This window comes from Canis lupus, chromosome 17 (assembly GCF_003254725.2).
Source record: "Canis lupus dingo isolate Sandy chromosome 17, ASM325472v2, whole genome shotgun sequence".
Classification (NCBI taxonomy): Eukaryota; Metazoa; Chordata; class Mammalia; order Carnivora; family Canidae; genus Canis; species Canis lupus.
Window position 1 is genome coordinate 31,368,991 of NC_064259.1, and position 17,858 is coordinate 31,386,848.

General features: G+C 35.2%; 1 protein-coding gene across 7 annotated transcripts in view; it reads right to left on the minus strand.

The window, feature by feature from the left end:
* MAP4K3 (mitogen-activated protein kinase kinase kinase kinase 3) overlaps nt 1-17,858 on the minus strand; it is a 187,988-nt gene that overhangs the window by 60,830 nt on the left and 109,300 nt on the right. For all 7 annotated transcript variants that reach the window (XR_007403089.1, XM_025454095.3, XM_049095778.1 and 4 more), the window contains 8 exons: nt 13,805-13,860; nt 13,161-13,208; nt 8,839-8,881; nt 7,266-7,338; nt 4,704-4,835; nt 4,435-4,497; nt 4,270-4,351; nt 4,062-4,172 (listed from right to left, as the gene is read on the minus strand). Coding sequence is in view for 6 of the 7 variants with exons in the window: in XM_025454095.3 (XP_025309880.1) it covers nt 4,062-4,172; nt 4,270-4,351; nt 4,435-4,497; nt 4,704-4,835; nt 7,266-7,338; nt 8,839-8,881; nt 13,161-13,208; nt 13,805-13,860 (608 nt within the window). In the remaining variant the exon portion in view is untranslated. The remainder of the gene's footprint in view (nt 1-4,061; nt 4,173-4,269; nt 4,352-4,434; nt 4,498-4,703; nt 4,836-7,265; nt 7,339-8,838; nt 8,882-13,160; nt 13,209-13,804; nt 13,861-17,858) is intronic.

The following is a 17,858-nucleotide window of genomic DNA, read 5'->3' on the forward strand; positions in this document are numbered from 1 at the left end:
TGTACTGTCACACTCAGAAACATTCTGGGGCAGGGCGAGGCAGGTGGTGGGGTGGTGATGAGTTCTACTGCTACATCACGGACATTCCTCCAACCTTTTGGAGTACAGGGGGTCCTATCTATCTGTAATGCTTCTGCAGCTCCATCTCATACACTTCAAGGTCTCACCTTAAGAGGTGATGCCAGCATCTATTTCATGTACCAAATAGGTTTTTTTCTGTGTGTGAAATGCTTCCCTTGAAGTTATTACCTTTGAAGGAGATACATTCTTAGATGTATCTTCATGGGAAATGTAATTTATAAAGACTTGAGCTCAAATTACCAGATTTGAAAGGCAGATCAAGAACATGACCCAAGTTAACTATTCTCAGTACAGGCACATCTCAGGAAATAAAGCCATATGAATTTAAAATACCCCAAATAGGGGATCCCTGGGTGGCGCAGTGGTTTAGCGCCTGCCTTTGGCCCAGGGCGCGATCCTGGAGACCCGGGATCGAATCCCACGTCGGGCTCCCGGTGCATGGAGCCTGCTTCTCCCTCTGCCTATGTCTCTGCCTCTCTCCTTCTCTCTCTGACTATCATAAATAAATAAAAAATAAAAAACAAATTTATTTAAAAAAATAATAAAAAAAATACCCCAAATACTGAAATACTGATAGTAGTAAAATATAGCAAAAATCATTTCAAAAATGGAGTATTTACACTTAACATGTACACAGTGATTTGTAGTTTACAATGTGCTTTCATACACCTGAGCTCATTTTGTCCTTAAAATAAACTTAGGAACCTAGTACTAGTCTTCATTTTAATTTTTTTATTTTATTTTATTTATTTATGATAGTCACAGAGAGAGAGAGAGAGAGAGAGAGACAGAGACAGAGACAGAGACAGAGACACAGGCAGAGAGAGAAGCAGGCTCCATGCACCGGGAGCCCGATGTGGGATTCGATCCCGGGTCTCCAGGATCGCGCCCTGGGCCAAAGGCAGGCGCCAAACCGCTGCACCACCCAGGGATCCCCTAGTCTTCATTTTATAGATAAAAACACTGAAACTCAAAATTAGGGCACTCAGCTTATTAGATGCAGAGCTGGAAAAAAAAAAAAAACCCTGTACTTCTGATCACAATATATAGTAGCAAAAACAAATAAGCAAACAAAAAAGGGTATCATGTCAGGTTAGTCACACAGATTGCTATCATCAGTGAACATGAATAAAACCTATGACTGCCTGTAAGAACAGTTTTACTTACCCAGCTTAAATGGTGTAACTATGAAATTATTAAATCTTAGAATGCTACACACAATAAATGGATTAACATGTAGGAGAAGAAAATTATATCAAGTAAAAATGAGAATCACCATTACTCCAATGTGTACTACTTCTAAAACAAACTATATGGGAACTCAACAAAAAAAAAAAAAAAGAAAAAAAAAAGAAAAATGCCCTTCTAACAGTGTATGATGCATAATAAATATCAGAGACTATAGTAAACTAGTAGATGTGCTAAGTATTTTCAAGAGTATTCAGCCTTCACACAACATGCACAGTATCACAGCAAAGGCTGAAATGTTAGTTAGATACATTCAAATTATGAGTGACAACACAGCACTCAGCAATTTCCTTCACAAAGCATTTGCAAATAAGATTATGAATTTCTCTGGAAAAAGTATTTTATGATAGGAAAAGTACTCCCCCTAACTTATAATTCTAATACAAACACAGTCCTCATATGAAAGATGAATTTCTTTCTCTGTTACGTGAGAAAACTTCAGGAGAATTTTTATTCCACAGACTGCTTCTGTATTTGGCTTATTATTTCTCCTCTTTAAATACATTTTCAAAAGGACTTCATAATTCAGTACAAAAAGTCAACAGGATGAACTAAGAGGCAATGGCGTAGCATTCAGCACACCGAGAAAACAGTCCTTTCTTGCAGTCTTAATATGCAGGAATTTCAGTTACCACGATTTAGTAAAATTATACCAGTCCCCCCATCACATGGTTCAAGTTTCAGTCAGCAGTATGTTAATATTCAGTGTATTAATACCTTATTCACTTAGTACATTAATTATAATTGCATGATGTGCAAATTTCACTGCTAACTCTCCACTCTACTCACAGGTCACCAGGTGACTAACAGGTGCATGCCATGCCGAATGACTAATCACATCACTTCTTTCCAAGTCTGTGACTGGTCACTGAGCATCTGTTATTCAGTTCATGCACAGACAGCAAAGTGGGTAGTTGTGCTGTGTAATGCACTCATGTGACATTTTAACAAAAGCTGGTAACTGAAGGAGAATTAGCCAACAAAGATAAAAGTGCTTCAAAGAAATAAAAAGTGATAACCCACGGATAATGCTGGCAAAAAAATCTGAATCTAACATACATTGATTTATAAAAGGAAACAGCTGACTGTGAGAGGGTGGACCCTGCTGCTGCTCAGGAGACTGGAGAAGTACTGCCAGAGAGCTTGGTGAAGGTGAACTTACTGCTATCAATGAAGAAAGTAGTTGTGATTTAAAAAAAAAAAAAAAAAAAGAAAGAAAAAAGAAAAAAGATGGAAGATGCCCCAGAAGTGGCACCAGCAAATTTCATATCACAGAAATTTGAATACTGAGATATTTCATGCATTGAAAGTACAAAGGATAAAATGTTGGAAGTTGATACAAACTCAGAAAGGAATAGGACATTCACCAAGGCAGAGAAAAGATATTCACTCTGTGTCCTGAAGGTATGACAAGAGAAGTGCAAGCACTGTGCAATCTACTCAGTAAGTAGACTACTTGATAATTCATCTATGTAAGTTTTTTGGTAAACAAATGAAACACATTCATTCGCATTGGCTCTACTATTTTAAATAACAGCACGCTAGGTAAACATTAGTTTTAATCTTTTTTTCACTTCCTCATACATTTAAAACTGACAATAAGAGAATTTTTAATATTTTGAGAGAAATTTTTTAAAGTCACAGAACATGGTGATGATTACGATCACTTTGCAAGGTGTCTCAGCTTACAGGGTCATTTTCACAGTCCTGCACCACCATGTAAATTCAGGACTGCTTATATGTTTTGAATTATAGCAGAAGAGTATAAACCGAAGTTTATAAAAAACACAAAATTAAGCAAAAAAAATAATAATTTTTCCCTATGATAAGGTCAATAATACTTCACGTTTCTTAAGTTTTGTTTTCAAACTCTTTTACAGACCTTGAACAAAAGGACAGTTGATTTAATTATGGCTGTGTAATGATAGCAAGCTAGAGCAATGGTGAATTGATAGAAAGGTTCTCTCTGACTTAAGACGATAAGCGACCACCTTTCTGACCACTGAGAGCTATATCGGTCCCTGAGTATCATCAGTGAAATTTACATCATTTTAAGTACCTTCCACAAAGCCAGTCAGGGTCAAGGCTATTCATGTCAGTTACAGACCCAATAATAAAATCCTGCCATGTCACATTTACTAAATTTATCTTAGGTGCCACAATTATTAGCTATGTCAACAGAAGAGAAGCTTCCTTTGATATCAATGCTTCCATCATCATATTAGTTATTTTATTTTTCTCAACTACACTGGCTCATTTTTAAACCTTTCCATAGTAGATAATTAGGGTTTCAGTCACCAACAAAAATCAATCTTACACTTTCTACTAACCACTAATAATTAATAATTCATGAGGTGCTGTACAAGGATTCTTTTTAAGAGGAAAATTGAACAGAAATTTTGAGTATATTCTAGCATCTGATTTAGGTGCTTCCCATTTGCATTCTCTCTTTTATAGTGATTTAATGGGCAACTTTATTTGAAATAACTACAATAATTTCACCAAGTGGATTAGATGATTGTGCCTTTGCCATTTTCAGCAAACAGTCACCCTTAAGAAGTAAGAAAAACGCAGCACATGACTTTCCTAAGAGAGACCAAGTCAAAGAGTTAATTATTCCCTTATAAGATTTTTATTTAAACTAGACCCAGGACTTTAAAAAACTGCTTCTGAGATACACATACCTACATACATTTATGTTAAATGTGCTAACTGGTAAAAACAGTTCCTACCTCGGGATCATCATCATCAAAATCATGGTAAGTGGAATGATCTGGATTATTCACTTTATCCAACAGTTCAATTGCCAAAGACCGTGTCAAAGGTTGTGTGACAAAAGGATGCTATAAAAATAACATAGTACAGAACACTCATTAGAAACCTAATTGGATGACATTTTATCTTTTGAAAAAAAGACATATTACAGGGCAAAAATAATACCTGTAGTAACTTCTCAGCAGTAGGTCTTTTTTTTGGATTTTTGGTAAGTGCCATTTTCACAAAATGATGAAAACTATTTGACCTAAGAAATTTTGAAAATCAGACTTTTAAATTTTAATTCTTTTTTACACTTGATTATAAAGTAAATAACACAAAAATACTTACCACTTCATTTTATCCTTTAGTTTAGGAGGCTGAAAATTACTTTTTGTCATTAGAAATAATGCTCTGAAAAATCAACAAAACATTAATAGCATTTTTAAGATTTCATATTTTAAACACATAATATAATTCTATTACTATTAATAATTCTATTACTGTTAATAGGTAGAACAAGACTAAAAATATTATTTGTTCATGATGTAATAAATATTGGGCGGAGAGGGGATTATCCTTCATTTAAGCATAGAATTCTTCAGTTACAACACACTGACCTCATTGGGTGTAAGTCAAACATAGGCGGCTGAAGCTCAGCGAGTTCTATGGCAGTGATTCCCACTGCCCAGAGATCACAGAGCTGATTGTACCCCCCTTTCCTCTCAACAGCTGCAACTTCTGGAGCCATCCTGAAGGAAATATTGAGGGGGGGGGGGAAACTTCTGTTTATTGTATTTTCTTTCATATTCCCACCAGAAGCACTTGGAACTATGACTATCTAAGCTGAGGCCTATTTAGGTCCTGATATCTGAAAAATAAGTATATAGTATTTCAAAGTTCTCTCCCAAGATCTTGACCTTGTAAAGACCCTCCCCCAAGACCCTACTGGTGATTCCTTGGTTACTTTGCTATACTTTGCTATACTTACTATAAAGATTTATAAAACTTTACAATTATAATATAGCAACATAATCAAATTTGTCTACATCGGTATCTTCTGTACAATTTTGCAGAATTTTACAGAGAAATAACATCTTGTAATAAATGATCTGTAATTTTTAGCTCCACCTGCTTAAACCAATCAACTGCAATCTGGCCTGTTTTCATGTGACCAACACTATTTACTGAGGTATCAGTAATCCTCATTTAGTACTTAACTTATATTTACTATAAAATTGATTGGTAGTTTTTCAGTTTTATTATAATGGTAGAAGTTACAAAAATGAGTGCTTGCTTTTTAAAACTGTATTTATTTGGAGGAAAGTGACTCAAACTTCGTTTTCTTTCTTTTAACTTTCCTACATAGTCTTATTCTAATTATATCTCTATAAATTTGTCTTTGATTTAAATGATTATATTAATTTTCAAATATAAGAATTTTAAGTCCTAAACAACAGTTTTAAAAATAACCAACTCTTACATATCAAAAGAATTACTGAAATAAGTAGCTTTACAAATATACATTTGTCTTCCTAGTATGGTTTCAGGAAACTCAAGTAAGTCAGTAAAGTTAAACACACACATACACAACACAATCCTCTAACTTTCAAAATGCTTGTTCTTAAAATCTTTCTAAACTTAAAGTACTTCTAAAAATATTCAAACTACTGTAAGAAAAGTAATTTTACAGTATGTCAGTTATTACTAGATTCCAGCTTGCTGGTAGAAATGCACTATCGGAGAATGAAAGTGCATAAAGCTAATATGCCTGATTTTCTGTGAAAGGTGATGTCCTCCATTCCTCTATAAAAGTATGAGTGAAAGATTCCAGCTAGTGCACTTCTACTCCTGTCAGACTGTACGCTTACCACAGTCAATTGAGTTCATCTCTGAATCGGCTTATTCATTATACTACATAATTATATAACAAATAATATTTAATTGTTACAAAAAACTCATTTGTTATGAAATTAAAAAGAGCAAGTTATTAAAATTAAAGTGAATGCTTTCAAAACCTTATTAAAGACAAGTTTCTAAAGACAAAACCAAAAAACCTGGCAAATTAGTTAAGAATATGACACCTGTAAAAGACTAGAAAGGCCGTAGGCTGTGTAATTCCATTTGTATGACATTCAGGGAAAAGGTAAAACTACAGAAACACAAATCAGATAGGGTATTGCCAGAGGCTAGCGATGAGAGGATAGAATTTACTAAAAGTGGACAAAAGAACACTTCCTTGGGTGCTGGAAACTTATCTTTTGTATCGATTATGGTAGTATTTCTCACCACCACAGCATGCAAGTTTCTCAGTGGTGGGAAAACTGCATATCTAATAAGGCTGAATTTATACCTCATACGTCTGACTTTAAAAAAAAAAAAAAAAAAGGTCACATGCTTAGTCCAAGTTCTGCACTTTAGAGAAACACAACCCGGGAAATATAGCTGTTGCACTGTGGGTATAGGTCATATTATTAAGATAGAACTCTAATTAGTGGGCCTCTTAAAGAAAAGGCGTTGGTCCTATGGCAAAGAAAATAAAAGTACACTCACATGTGTACATATGTTTAAGGTACATAGGTATTAATTTTGAGATTTGCTATTCAATAGATGTTTTTTATTAACTGAGTAACTGCCAACCTTAGTCACTTTGGATGAGAGATCCATTCTGTACTATATCCCTAAAGTTCATGTGGGAAAGACATGATATTAGAGAGATGAAGAGTCAGAATGTTCCCAAAATTTACTTTGCCTAATTCACAGTTTCAGATGCTCCCAATATAGTTCCTACTTTCTTACAAGAGGGGTAACATTAGTTTCTAATCTCTGAAGCTGGAGCTGGAGATCACTTATCATCAACATTTACTAAGTATGTGTAAAACCATGCTGGACCCCAGAGAATCAATGAGAGTTCCTTTATATAGAGGTTCCCAAAAGCCATTATTCATCTTTTTAAAGTCTTTTCCACTTAATGAAAATAAACATGATAAAATGTTCTTTGGCTGTGTAATCCACTCACAAGTGTACATGCCTAAATTGCTTAAGCTACTGATTATCTTCTTAATCTGTTTTAGTCCTAAAATTTTTGACCAGTCTATTTTTTTCAGTAAGTGCTGACTTCAATAATGATAAAAAAAAAAAAAAAAAACAAAAAGTTAAATTGTCAATTAAAATACAATTACCAATATGGTGTACCAATGAAAGACTTCCGTTTGGCAATTGTAGCTGTAATCTGTGCAGATACTCCAAAATCAGCTATTAAAAAATAAGAAACATTTAAAAAAGAAAGCAGAGGGAAAGTAAAATTATTTACAATAACATGAGAAGAAACTTTTAATAATTCTTTTCATTAAACTAATTTAACAGAAATGAGATCTTCTTAAATATCACACATTAAAATTTATCACTTTTATGGGTCAGCATTAAAATATCACAAAGTAGTCAGTGTACATCACAGTCAAACAGAATCCCATATATCCCTGCATGAATCAAATGACAACAAAAGTCAAGATCAAATGATTTTGATGAGAAAGAAACAGCTGAGAAAATTTTAAGCTGCCAGACTTAATAATATTATAATTTCAAATTCCCAGAACCTGAAATTCAAGGAACATCACTGGAAGGGGCTGTAAGTAATAACATATTCTATTCACTTTCTGTTATATTCTTAATAACGGACATCAAACAAATAAACTACTGGCCAATCTACCCTAGCCTGAAAAGACATCCAAACAGAATATTCGGAAAATCTCACCTCAACAATACATTTCTAATACCAAAACTAATTACTACCAGGTAATTTGTTTTTATGTAGGATTTGTTGCTATTCTTTGAATATGCTGAGTTCTAAATATGTTCTAGTTTTTTAATGGTCATTTCTAAATCCTTATTGACCAAGATACATATTGGAGGTCTGTCCAGAAGTCACATAATACTAACACAAAATATTAAACTGCTGATAGAAACTGTCTGCTAAGCCATCAATAGTTAAATAAATGCTTTTTTCATCTTTAGAGGTGGTTCAGAAAAGTGTTATTATGTGTTAATGTTCAGATACATACTTTTCAATCTGATTAGTCCTATTGTAGGCTACGGTTCAAAATAGTTTTATTTGTGCTTTTATAAATGTGTTTTGAATTCTGATCTTATAGTAGTATGTAATTCAAAACAATTTTATTATTAAATTCTTCATTTAACACCTAACAGCCATGATTTTATTTACAAAAACTACTATACATGTTTCCAGTCTTCAACTTTCAAATTCAGTTATTCTTTAAGAGTTTTGAATTCTATTTCAGTCATAAACAAAAGTTACAAAATAAAAGGTACAGTTTGAAAAAAAAAGCCACATCCAGCATTGATACTACAGTCTTATGTAATTAATACTGTATTTTATTTTAAAAGCTGATGTAAAGGATGTAGGATTCTGGTATAATTGATTTTTTAGCTTTTGTTTACCTTGTCTTTTGGTTACAAAGTAGTTCTGTACAAATTATTCTTACTAAAAGTCACATGCCTCAGGTTACAGTAAAGGAATTTTATCTTTACAACAAATCTGTCATATGTAAAGGGCAAATTATCCCCACTTAAGAGGAACCAGATACAGACAGGTTACCTATGCCCCACAATGAGATTTCCACCTAAAAATATAGAAATGCTGAGGGAAAAAGCCCAGTCCTAACAGAGGAAAATATATATAAACTTACTATGGTCTGGAGTAAATTTGCACAAATGACAAAATTTTAATTTACTTACCCAATTTTACATGACCATTATCCGTTAACAGAATGTTAGCTCCCTTCAAAGTGAGAACATTTTAAAGTAAGAATCATTTTTTCAGATAGCACATATAATAGATAAGATATATATATTTAAAATAATCACAAGTAGCAGCCTTAGAACTAGAAGTACTCAAAATTCAAAGTATCCTCAATTAAAGTGTTACATCATTATATTCACAGGAAAATTTGTCCACGTTTTAGGAAATCATTATAAAATGTTCCACCTTGCAAAAGGCTGCTACTAACACAATATGAATGTTATTATAAAAATGATGTATTAGTTTTCATCTAAATGTTATTTTCTTACTGATCCAACACTGTGACTGCACTAAAATGTGACCTTATATTGGCATTTTCAATTCCTTTTACTGTATTTTAAACTTATTTCCTGTTCAAAAGACCCCCAAACTTTCCTTTCTAGGAATTGATCATTAGTTGAAACAGTGCTGGTGTGGAAGATTCTATCTGGCTATTTACTATCTTAATGTGTCTGCCCACTGTTTAGGCCCACTCAGAACAGAAACAATTAGCCACTGGCCCACCCAATTAAAAATGTTATCTGTCTGCACGACTGTGAGATAACAGAAAATACAGACTGGCTTCTACCCTCGGTTCCTGGCACAGCCCTCTGGAAACCCCGATAATTTCCTAAGTGACAAGAACATTGGGAGCATCTCTTGTTCTAATATATGGTCTCAGACCCTGGTTCCTGACACAGTGTTCTTGAAACATTTGTAATTTTGGGGTGATAGGAGAGTCTTCTGTTCTAACGAACCAACCCTGAGTGGGCTCCTGGATGAGGAATGTCACTGGAAAGACCAAGTCATGATCATAAGCTTGGAATTCTCAGCCCTGCCCCACATTCTCTTGAGAAGGGAGAAGAGCTGAAAATGGGGTTAATGACTGATTATGCCAACATGAGGATGGGGTTTGGAGAGCCTCTAGGTTGGTGAACATGTAGAGGTCCTGGGAGAGGGATGTGTCTGAAGAGGGCATGGAAGCTCCACGCCACCTTCCCACACACCTTGCCCTATATATCTCTCCCATCTGGATATTCATCTGTATCTTTTACCAAATCATTTAATAAACTGGTAAATGTAAATACCTGTTAAAGAGGTTCTGTGAGCCTCTTTAACAGATTGATTGAACCCAAGGAGAGGGTCTTTGGAACCTCTGATCCATATAGCCAGTTGCTCAGAAGCACAGCTGATAACATGGGCTTGCAACCTGTATTGGGCATGCATGTGTGTGTGGTGGAGGGAAGGGACAGTCTTGTGGGAGTGAGCCCTTATCTGTGGGATCTGATGCTATTTCCTGGTAAATAGGGTTAGAATTGAGTTAAATGGGGTCAGAATTGAGTTACATGGTAGGACATTCAGTTGGTGTCACAGAGAACTGCTTGCTGTGGGAGAAAACCTTCACACATTTGGTGACACAAGTGTCCAAAATGTTCTGCATAAGTAAAGATGACTTGTGAAAGAAGCACACAGTAGGGAAGAACTGGTTTTTTTCTCTACATAGAGAGGAAAAAAACTCAGTTTTTTCCCATTACAATGCCCTATTAGGCACTTCTACATCCTGACCTGAGCCTAAAGTAACCACTTCATCTTCAATAAGCTCAAAGTTGTTGGAGGAGGTAGAAATACTGTCTCCCAAGGTGTATAGACTTTTCATTTTTTTGTTTTGTTTTGGTTTTTTGCCTTTTCTGTAACTGAATGAGCAAGCAAAAGTAAACTGGCTCTTTAGTCAAAGGTGCCACCAATCATGTAATTGTAGCCTTACAGGAAAAATACTAGGAAACTCCTTCCCACCCAAAAAAAGAGGAAGCTGTAAAAGAGGAAGATATAACATAAGACTGTACTCCCTGATATTACTGCGGCAGTATGGAATAATGGGAGAAAGGAAAAAATGGAGGGACAAGAGACTACAGTACAGATACTTTTTTTTAGAGGGGGCACAAATGGAGAGAGAGAATCTTAAGAAGGCTCCATGCCCAGCAGAGCCTGATATGGGGCTCCATCTCAACCCTGAGATCATGACCTGGGCCAAAATCAAGAGTCAGATGCTTAACCAACTGATATAGCAGGGATTTTAACTTGATGTGGGCCCCTGCTATCTAGATGTCTGCCACAGTCCTCAGCTTGGTCTTTTCCTAGCTCCCGGTTAATTTTCCTAAATTACATCACATCACGTGCATCTGGCCTTTGATGCTCCCCTCCTTCCATCCTTCTGTTCCTCTCTTCCTGAGCAACCAAGTGATATCTTAAGCTGTAGGGTTATAGCAGTAAATAAGAATAAGCTCCAGCTCTCATGAAGTTTACACTGAATAGGAGAGAAAGAAAATCTAAAAATGAATACACACATACACACACAAATGAATGGATTAACAGATGATTCAAAGCCAGGAAGAGATAAGTACTCTAAGACAGGTAAAGCAGGAAGGGAAGGGCTCTCTAAGGCAGTGATATCTGAGCAGAGATCCGGATGAAGTGAGGGTGCATGAGCCATGCCAAATCTGGGAGAAAAACATTCGGGAAAGAGGGCTCACCAAATACAAAGCCTTGGTGCCAGAATGAGTTCAACATATTCCAAAAACATCAAGTTTAGTGTGGCTGGAACAAAATGAGTAAAATGGAGAGGAGTGTGAGATGAGGTCAGAGAGAAAAGCAGGGGTCAGATCATGTATAACCTTATAGGCCATGGTAAAAATCTGGATTTTACACTGAGTATGGTAAGAAGCCAAAGGTGGTTTATAAACAGAAGAGTGACGCACTCTGATTTAAAAAGATCATTCTGGTTGCCAGGTGGAGAAGTGACTGTAGAAACACTCAAGTACAGAGCAGTTAGAAGGCTGCTACAGAAGTGCAGATGAGATAGAATAAACTGATGGCTTAGATCAGGGTAGAAATAGTGGCTACGGGCAGAATTTTCCCAGTTGGGCTCAGATTCTGAAGTTTGGCACACAACTCCTCGTGTAATGGGAGCACAAACCCACCTGGCCAAACCCATCTCCTGTTACTCTCGTAAGTTCTCTTCTCTTCAGTAATACAGTGCAACTTTTCTACTCCCTAAATTGACCCCACACTTTCTGACCTATCTTTGCTGACATTGTGCCCTCTGCTTGGAAGGCACTCCAACCTCCATTTCTGATAAATATTGATCAGTATTTCCAGATTATCTACTTGCGGGTGACATAGTACCTTTCTTGACTTACTCATGTTATGATCTTTTCTTCCTTTGAGCTCCAAAGCTCTTTGCTTATGTCTTTTAAGCGGCTTATAAAAAAAAATACTTAAAGGGGGATACCTGGGTGGCTCAGTGGTTGAGCGTCTGCCTTTGCTCAGGGCATGATCCTGGGGTCCTGGGATAGAGTCCCACATCAGGCTCTCCACACGGAGCCTGCTTCTCCCTCTGCCTGTGTCTCTGCCTCTCCCTGTCTCTCACGAAAAAATAAACAGAATCTTAAAAAAAAAAACTTAAAGGGATCTCAGCAGGTGACCTGACAATCCACTGAAATTTCATACAAAATATGAAGGCATGTGCATAAAGACATTTTTTGAGAAGAGAGTTCATGGCTTTCATCAGAGACTCAAAAGAGCAATAGGATACTCTCGCCCACCCACAAAAAAGTTAAAAACCTTTATGCTAAAGAAAATTTCAGAAAACAAAAGGGGGAGAGAAGCAGGAGAAAAGATGAACAAGGAAGAAGGTAAAAGAAAAATAAATGAAAGAAAAAAATAACTAAGTTGGGAAAATGGCAGTATCTTCAGAAATAACTTTAGGAGTCCCATCACAGCACCTAGTTTTTTACCACAGAGCTAACTAACCCCAGCACATCCAGTGCACCTGCTCTCCTCTGCCAGTTAAATCAAAGACCATTAGAAAATATTACAGTTGAATTTATCTATTTTGAAACATTATTAATGATAGCTCCTTAAGATTACCAAAGTTTATTTTTCATATTAAAGCATAAAATGTTCTAAAAACCCTAACTTGATGGAAGCTAAAGATCTAATCTGCTTTTTACAAGTAAGTAACTACAGATAAGCTAATATGGGTTACTGCAATACTAACCCACAGAGTATACTTTAAAAGGGTGAATTTTATGGTATGTGAACTGTATTTCAATAAAGCTGCTTTAGAAAAGTAATAAAACTCTTAAAAGTATCACTCAATTTTATTATAGTAACATATTTTAGGTAAGAAATTTCATCAAATAGATTAAGACAATATTGCTTAACAGTTTGATTATTTAAAAATGAAAAGAGGTCATTAGCTTAAACATATGATGTATACCTTTATATCTCTGTGCATTTTTCCTTTACTATGAAGATAGTATAATCCCTGGAATTTCAAAAAACAAAAAAACAAATATTAGTAAGACTTTACTACAGAGCATACTTCAAAATGTAAAGTGATTAACTGAATAGTAGTTTCTATTTTTTATTTACTCATTACAGAAAGTCTAGTGGTAATCATTAATTTATTTTACTGAAATAGCCTAAAAGACAAAAGAATCAAGAAAATTAAAGGCAAAGCTTAGCTGGAACTACTAATTTTCTTAAGACAAATACTTTTCACTAAACCTTGCAGATAGTTTGAAATAACTTTTAAAAAGTATAAACGCAATTAGCATTAGAATGAGTTTCAATTCCTATACATAATTCCTATTCAATTCCAACACTTAATTACTTTCTTTGGTATTAAGGGGAATATAAAATAATAAATCCATAGCAGTTACATTTTAGGAGGTCATATTATCACAGTGAGGCTTTACAGTATTTGCAAATATAATTTGAGTTTACTACACAATCAAAAATATGTTAAAATCCAAGAGTTTACCAAACTAGAATGCTCAATCTTTATTTAACAGATAATACAGAACAATTAAACACTGAATCTAATAAAGAATGGCAATTTTTAATTAGCACTGGATTTACCTGTAGTGTTTCTCTGCTAACATAAGCAATTTGCAGTTCTGACAGAGGTCCCGTTACTGTAAGAAAAGAAAATTAATATTAATGAAATTAGTCAAGGTATGTTTTTCAGTGAATGATGAAGTTTTATAAGCTCCACTAAGCAAGAGCCTTGATATACCTAAACAACTGTACTAAAATGTAAGCTCCATGAAGGCAGAATTTTTTAAATCTGATTTTCTCATTGTTGTATCCCCAGTATTTAGAACAGTTCCTGGCATGGGAAAGCTGCTACATAAATGTTTGTGGAATGAGTAAGACTGAAGAGGCTTAGCTAGTTTTTACTAAAGTTTTTCTAAAATTGGTATGTAATACATATATTAAGGCTAGTTTTTTGTTATTCTTTAAGGAGGTATGCAGAGGGAGAAGGAATGAGAGATTCTTAAAGCAGGGCTCAATCTCATGACCCTGAGATCACGAACTGAGCCAAAATCAGGAGTCAGACACTTAACCAAATGAGCCACCTAGGGGCCCCATATTACAGCTAGTTTTAAGTCAATATTTTTTTTTCTTAAAATAATTATCTTTATAGCTATAAAATTAGTATGCTCATTATAAAAATCCAATCAATAGACAAGTTTGGAAAGTAAAGGTCTCTTTCTTAGCCAAATTACTCAAGAACAGGCACTATCAATAGTTTGACCTATAATCTATCAGATGATTTTATGTAGAAATAGATTTTAAATAATGTATATATACATCTCACAGAAAAATATGAATGGGATCATATTACACATAAAATTCTGAAACCGGCCTTTTTCACTTACCATCAAAACATGTAACTCAATCATAATATTTAAATAATGTTTCTCTGTGTGCATCTATCCACTACTGAAGACATTTAAGCATTTTCTCTTTCATTACCAAATCACTTCGGAATAAAGAAATACATTAAGTGGGATAGGCTATTCTAAAAATCGAATTAAATTCCAATGATAGAATCTTTTGCTAGTTAGTAAGTGCTTTGTAAAAATGTTTACTTTCAAATATTTGTGGTATTTTACAATTGTGGAAAACAGAAATCTATTCACTTATATTTTGTTGAGAACAAGTCTTGGAATGAATGCCTGAAGATAAGTCATATAAGAATTAGTTCTTGTGGTTTGTAAACCCACTCTCACTCAGTAAGATGGGCCTCCTTTAGATTTGTTTCCACAATATGGCAAACAATCTGAAAATCCTGAAAGTAACACCTAGAAATGACAGAAAAGAATATTTTAAATAATCTTTTAAATGTCTAAGTTAAGCAGTAAGAGACTTCCCCAGGAGCCAAAAACAAAAGGGAAAATGAAAATCAGAAGGATAAAATGTGAAATATTCTAGCTATCTCTAAGAGGAAAGTCATCTTGGTAAGCTGGGGCTTTAGTTTTATCCACTTCATGGGCATAAAGGAAAATGCCATTCATTGGTCTGTAGACAAAAAGTTAGAACAAATATGCCCATAAAACCAGAACCTTCAAAGGGCCACATCCTCATATTAAATGGTAGACAAGGACAAGGAGAAAAGGATTTTGTGTCATGGCCTGGGATGTGGACAGGGGAAAAATGTCTTCTAGATTGTATCACCATAGGCGGCTTCTTCCCTCAGGTTTAGGGTTCAAACGTATCAGATAAACTGAGGTCTTGGGATCACAGGGGAAAAAAAGAAAACCCTCTGTGGAAGGACACACACTCAAAAGGCATATGGAATTCTCATTGAAGATGATCTCAGAATTTAAAATTTTGGTGACACCTGGGTGGCTCAGTGGTTGAGCATCTGCCTTCAGCTCAGGGCGTGATCCCAGAGTCCCGGGATCGAGTCCCACATCGGTCTCCCTGCATGGAGCCTGCTTCTCCCTCTCTCTCTGTCTCTCTCATGAATAAATAAAATCTTAAAAAAATAAAAGAATTTAAAATTTTTAAATAACTGAAAAGCAATTCATCGTAAATGACATCGAATGTAGAAAACTGTAGAGAACAATATTAAAAGAAGAAAAATGTTCAATAGAAAAGAAAAAAAAAAGCATTATGTTGGAACAATAAAAGGTCTAATGTTCTTCAAAAAGAGAAGCAACTCATGAAAAAACATAAATTCAAATGGATCCTCCCCCCCCCCCCACCAACACACACACACTCCTGTGGTAGTTTAAAACATGTCCATGAATTCTTTGATAGTTTCCACCTCAAGTGTTGGAATTTAATTCCCTTCCTGAGAATGGTCTGGACAGAAAGGACTTGCTTCTAAAGAACAAAATACGGTGGAAGTGATAGAATACAACTTCTACAACTACACATCATTGAAGGCTTTGTGGCTTCCTCCTTGCTCTTTGGGATCACGTACTCTGGCGGAAGCCAGCTGCAACATCGTGAAGACGCTCAAGCTGTCCTATAGCTAGATCCACATAGTAAAAAACTGAGACCTGCCAACAGCCACCAAGGACCTGAAGCTTTCTGCCAATAGCCATATTAAGTGAATCAACATGAAAGTGAATTCTCCAGCCCTCGTCAAGCCTGCAGATGACTGCATTCCCAGCCAATAGCTAGACTACAACTTCATGAAAGAACTTGAGCTAGATATGCCCAACTAAGCCATTCTTGAATCCCTGACCTTCAGAAACTGGGACATAATATTTGCTGTTTTAAGTTGCCAAATTTTGGGATCATTTGTTATATAGCAATAGACAACTAATACAATTCCCTCTTATAAGAAGATTTAAATTTTAAAAAATCCTATGGAGTGATGGAATTAAGAGCAGTAAAGCAAAATATAAAAATCGGCTTAATGATACCTTAGAAAGCAGAAGTAATAGGAAAAAAGCAGACTGCAAATTTTGCATGACAGATCAAAATATGCTTTGCATACACCTATACAAAAGCAAACTCCCATTAAGCATTAGCTTTATGAGAAAAAAAAACTCCTCTTTCACTAGAAAAGTGACCCAAGTTATACTACTCCCTATTCTATACAGAATGACAACGCGGTAAAAGAGAGAGGAGAAAGAGAAACACAGAAAGAAATGGAGGTATTTGTCTTATGCGGCTGTGCAAGTAGAGAGCTCTGCAGACTAGCCAAACAGGAGTATTACACATTGCCATAAGGAGGTCACCGGGTGGAAATCAGGATGCAGTCAAGAGTGAATACAGACAGATACTGGGTATACAGCTGCTAACCAGTATAAATAAATCAATATTAACAAATTCATATTACTTTGTTACTTCCAACATTTGGTTGAAATGAAATGACAAGAAACATGACAGAACTATTTTTGTAACTAAGCTGGTCTTCTTGCTTCTTAACGAAGAAAGCAGAACCAGACACCTAAGACCAAGCATATATACATCTGATGTTACTTAACAATCCAAGAAACGCTAAAGAAAGGGACGCTTGAAAAACTAAAGATGTAAATGAAGGAATGAAAAATTACAAGAGAATGAGCCACAAATACAAAATGAAGGGAGACATGAAATCGAACCAATACTTTCTAGAGATGAAAAATACAGTCACCAAAATTAAATCCTAATGGATGTACTAAGCACAGCTGTAACATCAGTGAACCAACTCTAAGATGGTTATGAGTATCCTCAGTGCTCTACTGAAGGATTAAAAAGTGCAAAATATGCAGCTGAACTTAAGAGACATGGAGAAGGTCTAATGTATACCTAACCTAATTGATATTCTATTTTTTTTGTTTTTTGTTTTTTAATTGATATTCTCAAAGGAAAAATCAAAGAGACTGGGTTAGAAAAGATTTTAAGAGATAGTAATTAAAGAAAAAAGAGAGTAATTGACAATGATCCAGGCTTGATGAATAAATTAAATCCTCTCAGGTAAGGATTTTAAGTCCTAAGCAAGAAAAATGTAAATCCATGTTTAGATACTAAAAACATAAAAAATTAAGAGGAAGAAAAGTCTTAAAATCAATTAGAAAGGAAGAATAATATGTAGTTGGAGTGACAAAAGATACCAACAACTATAGAAGCTAGAAGACAGTGGTCTAGTATCTTCAAAATGCTGCCAGAACATATCTGCTTCTACCCC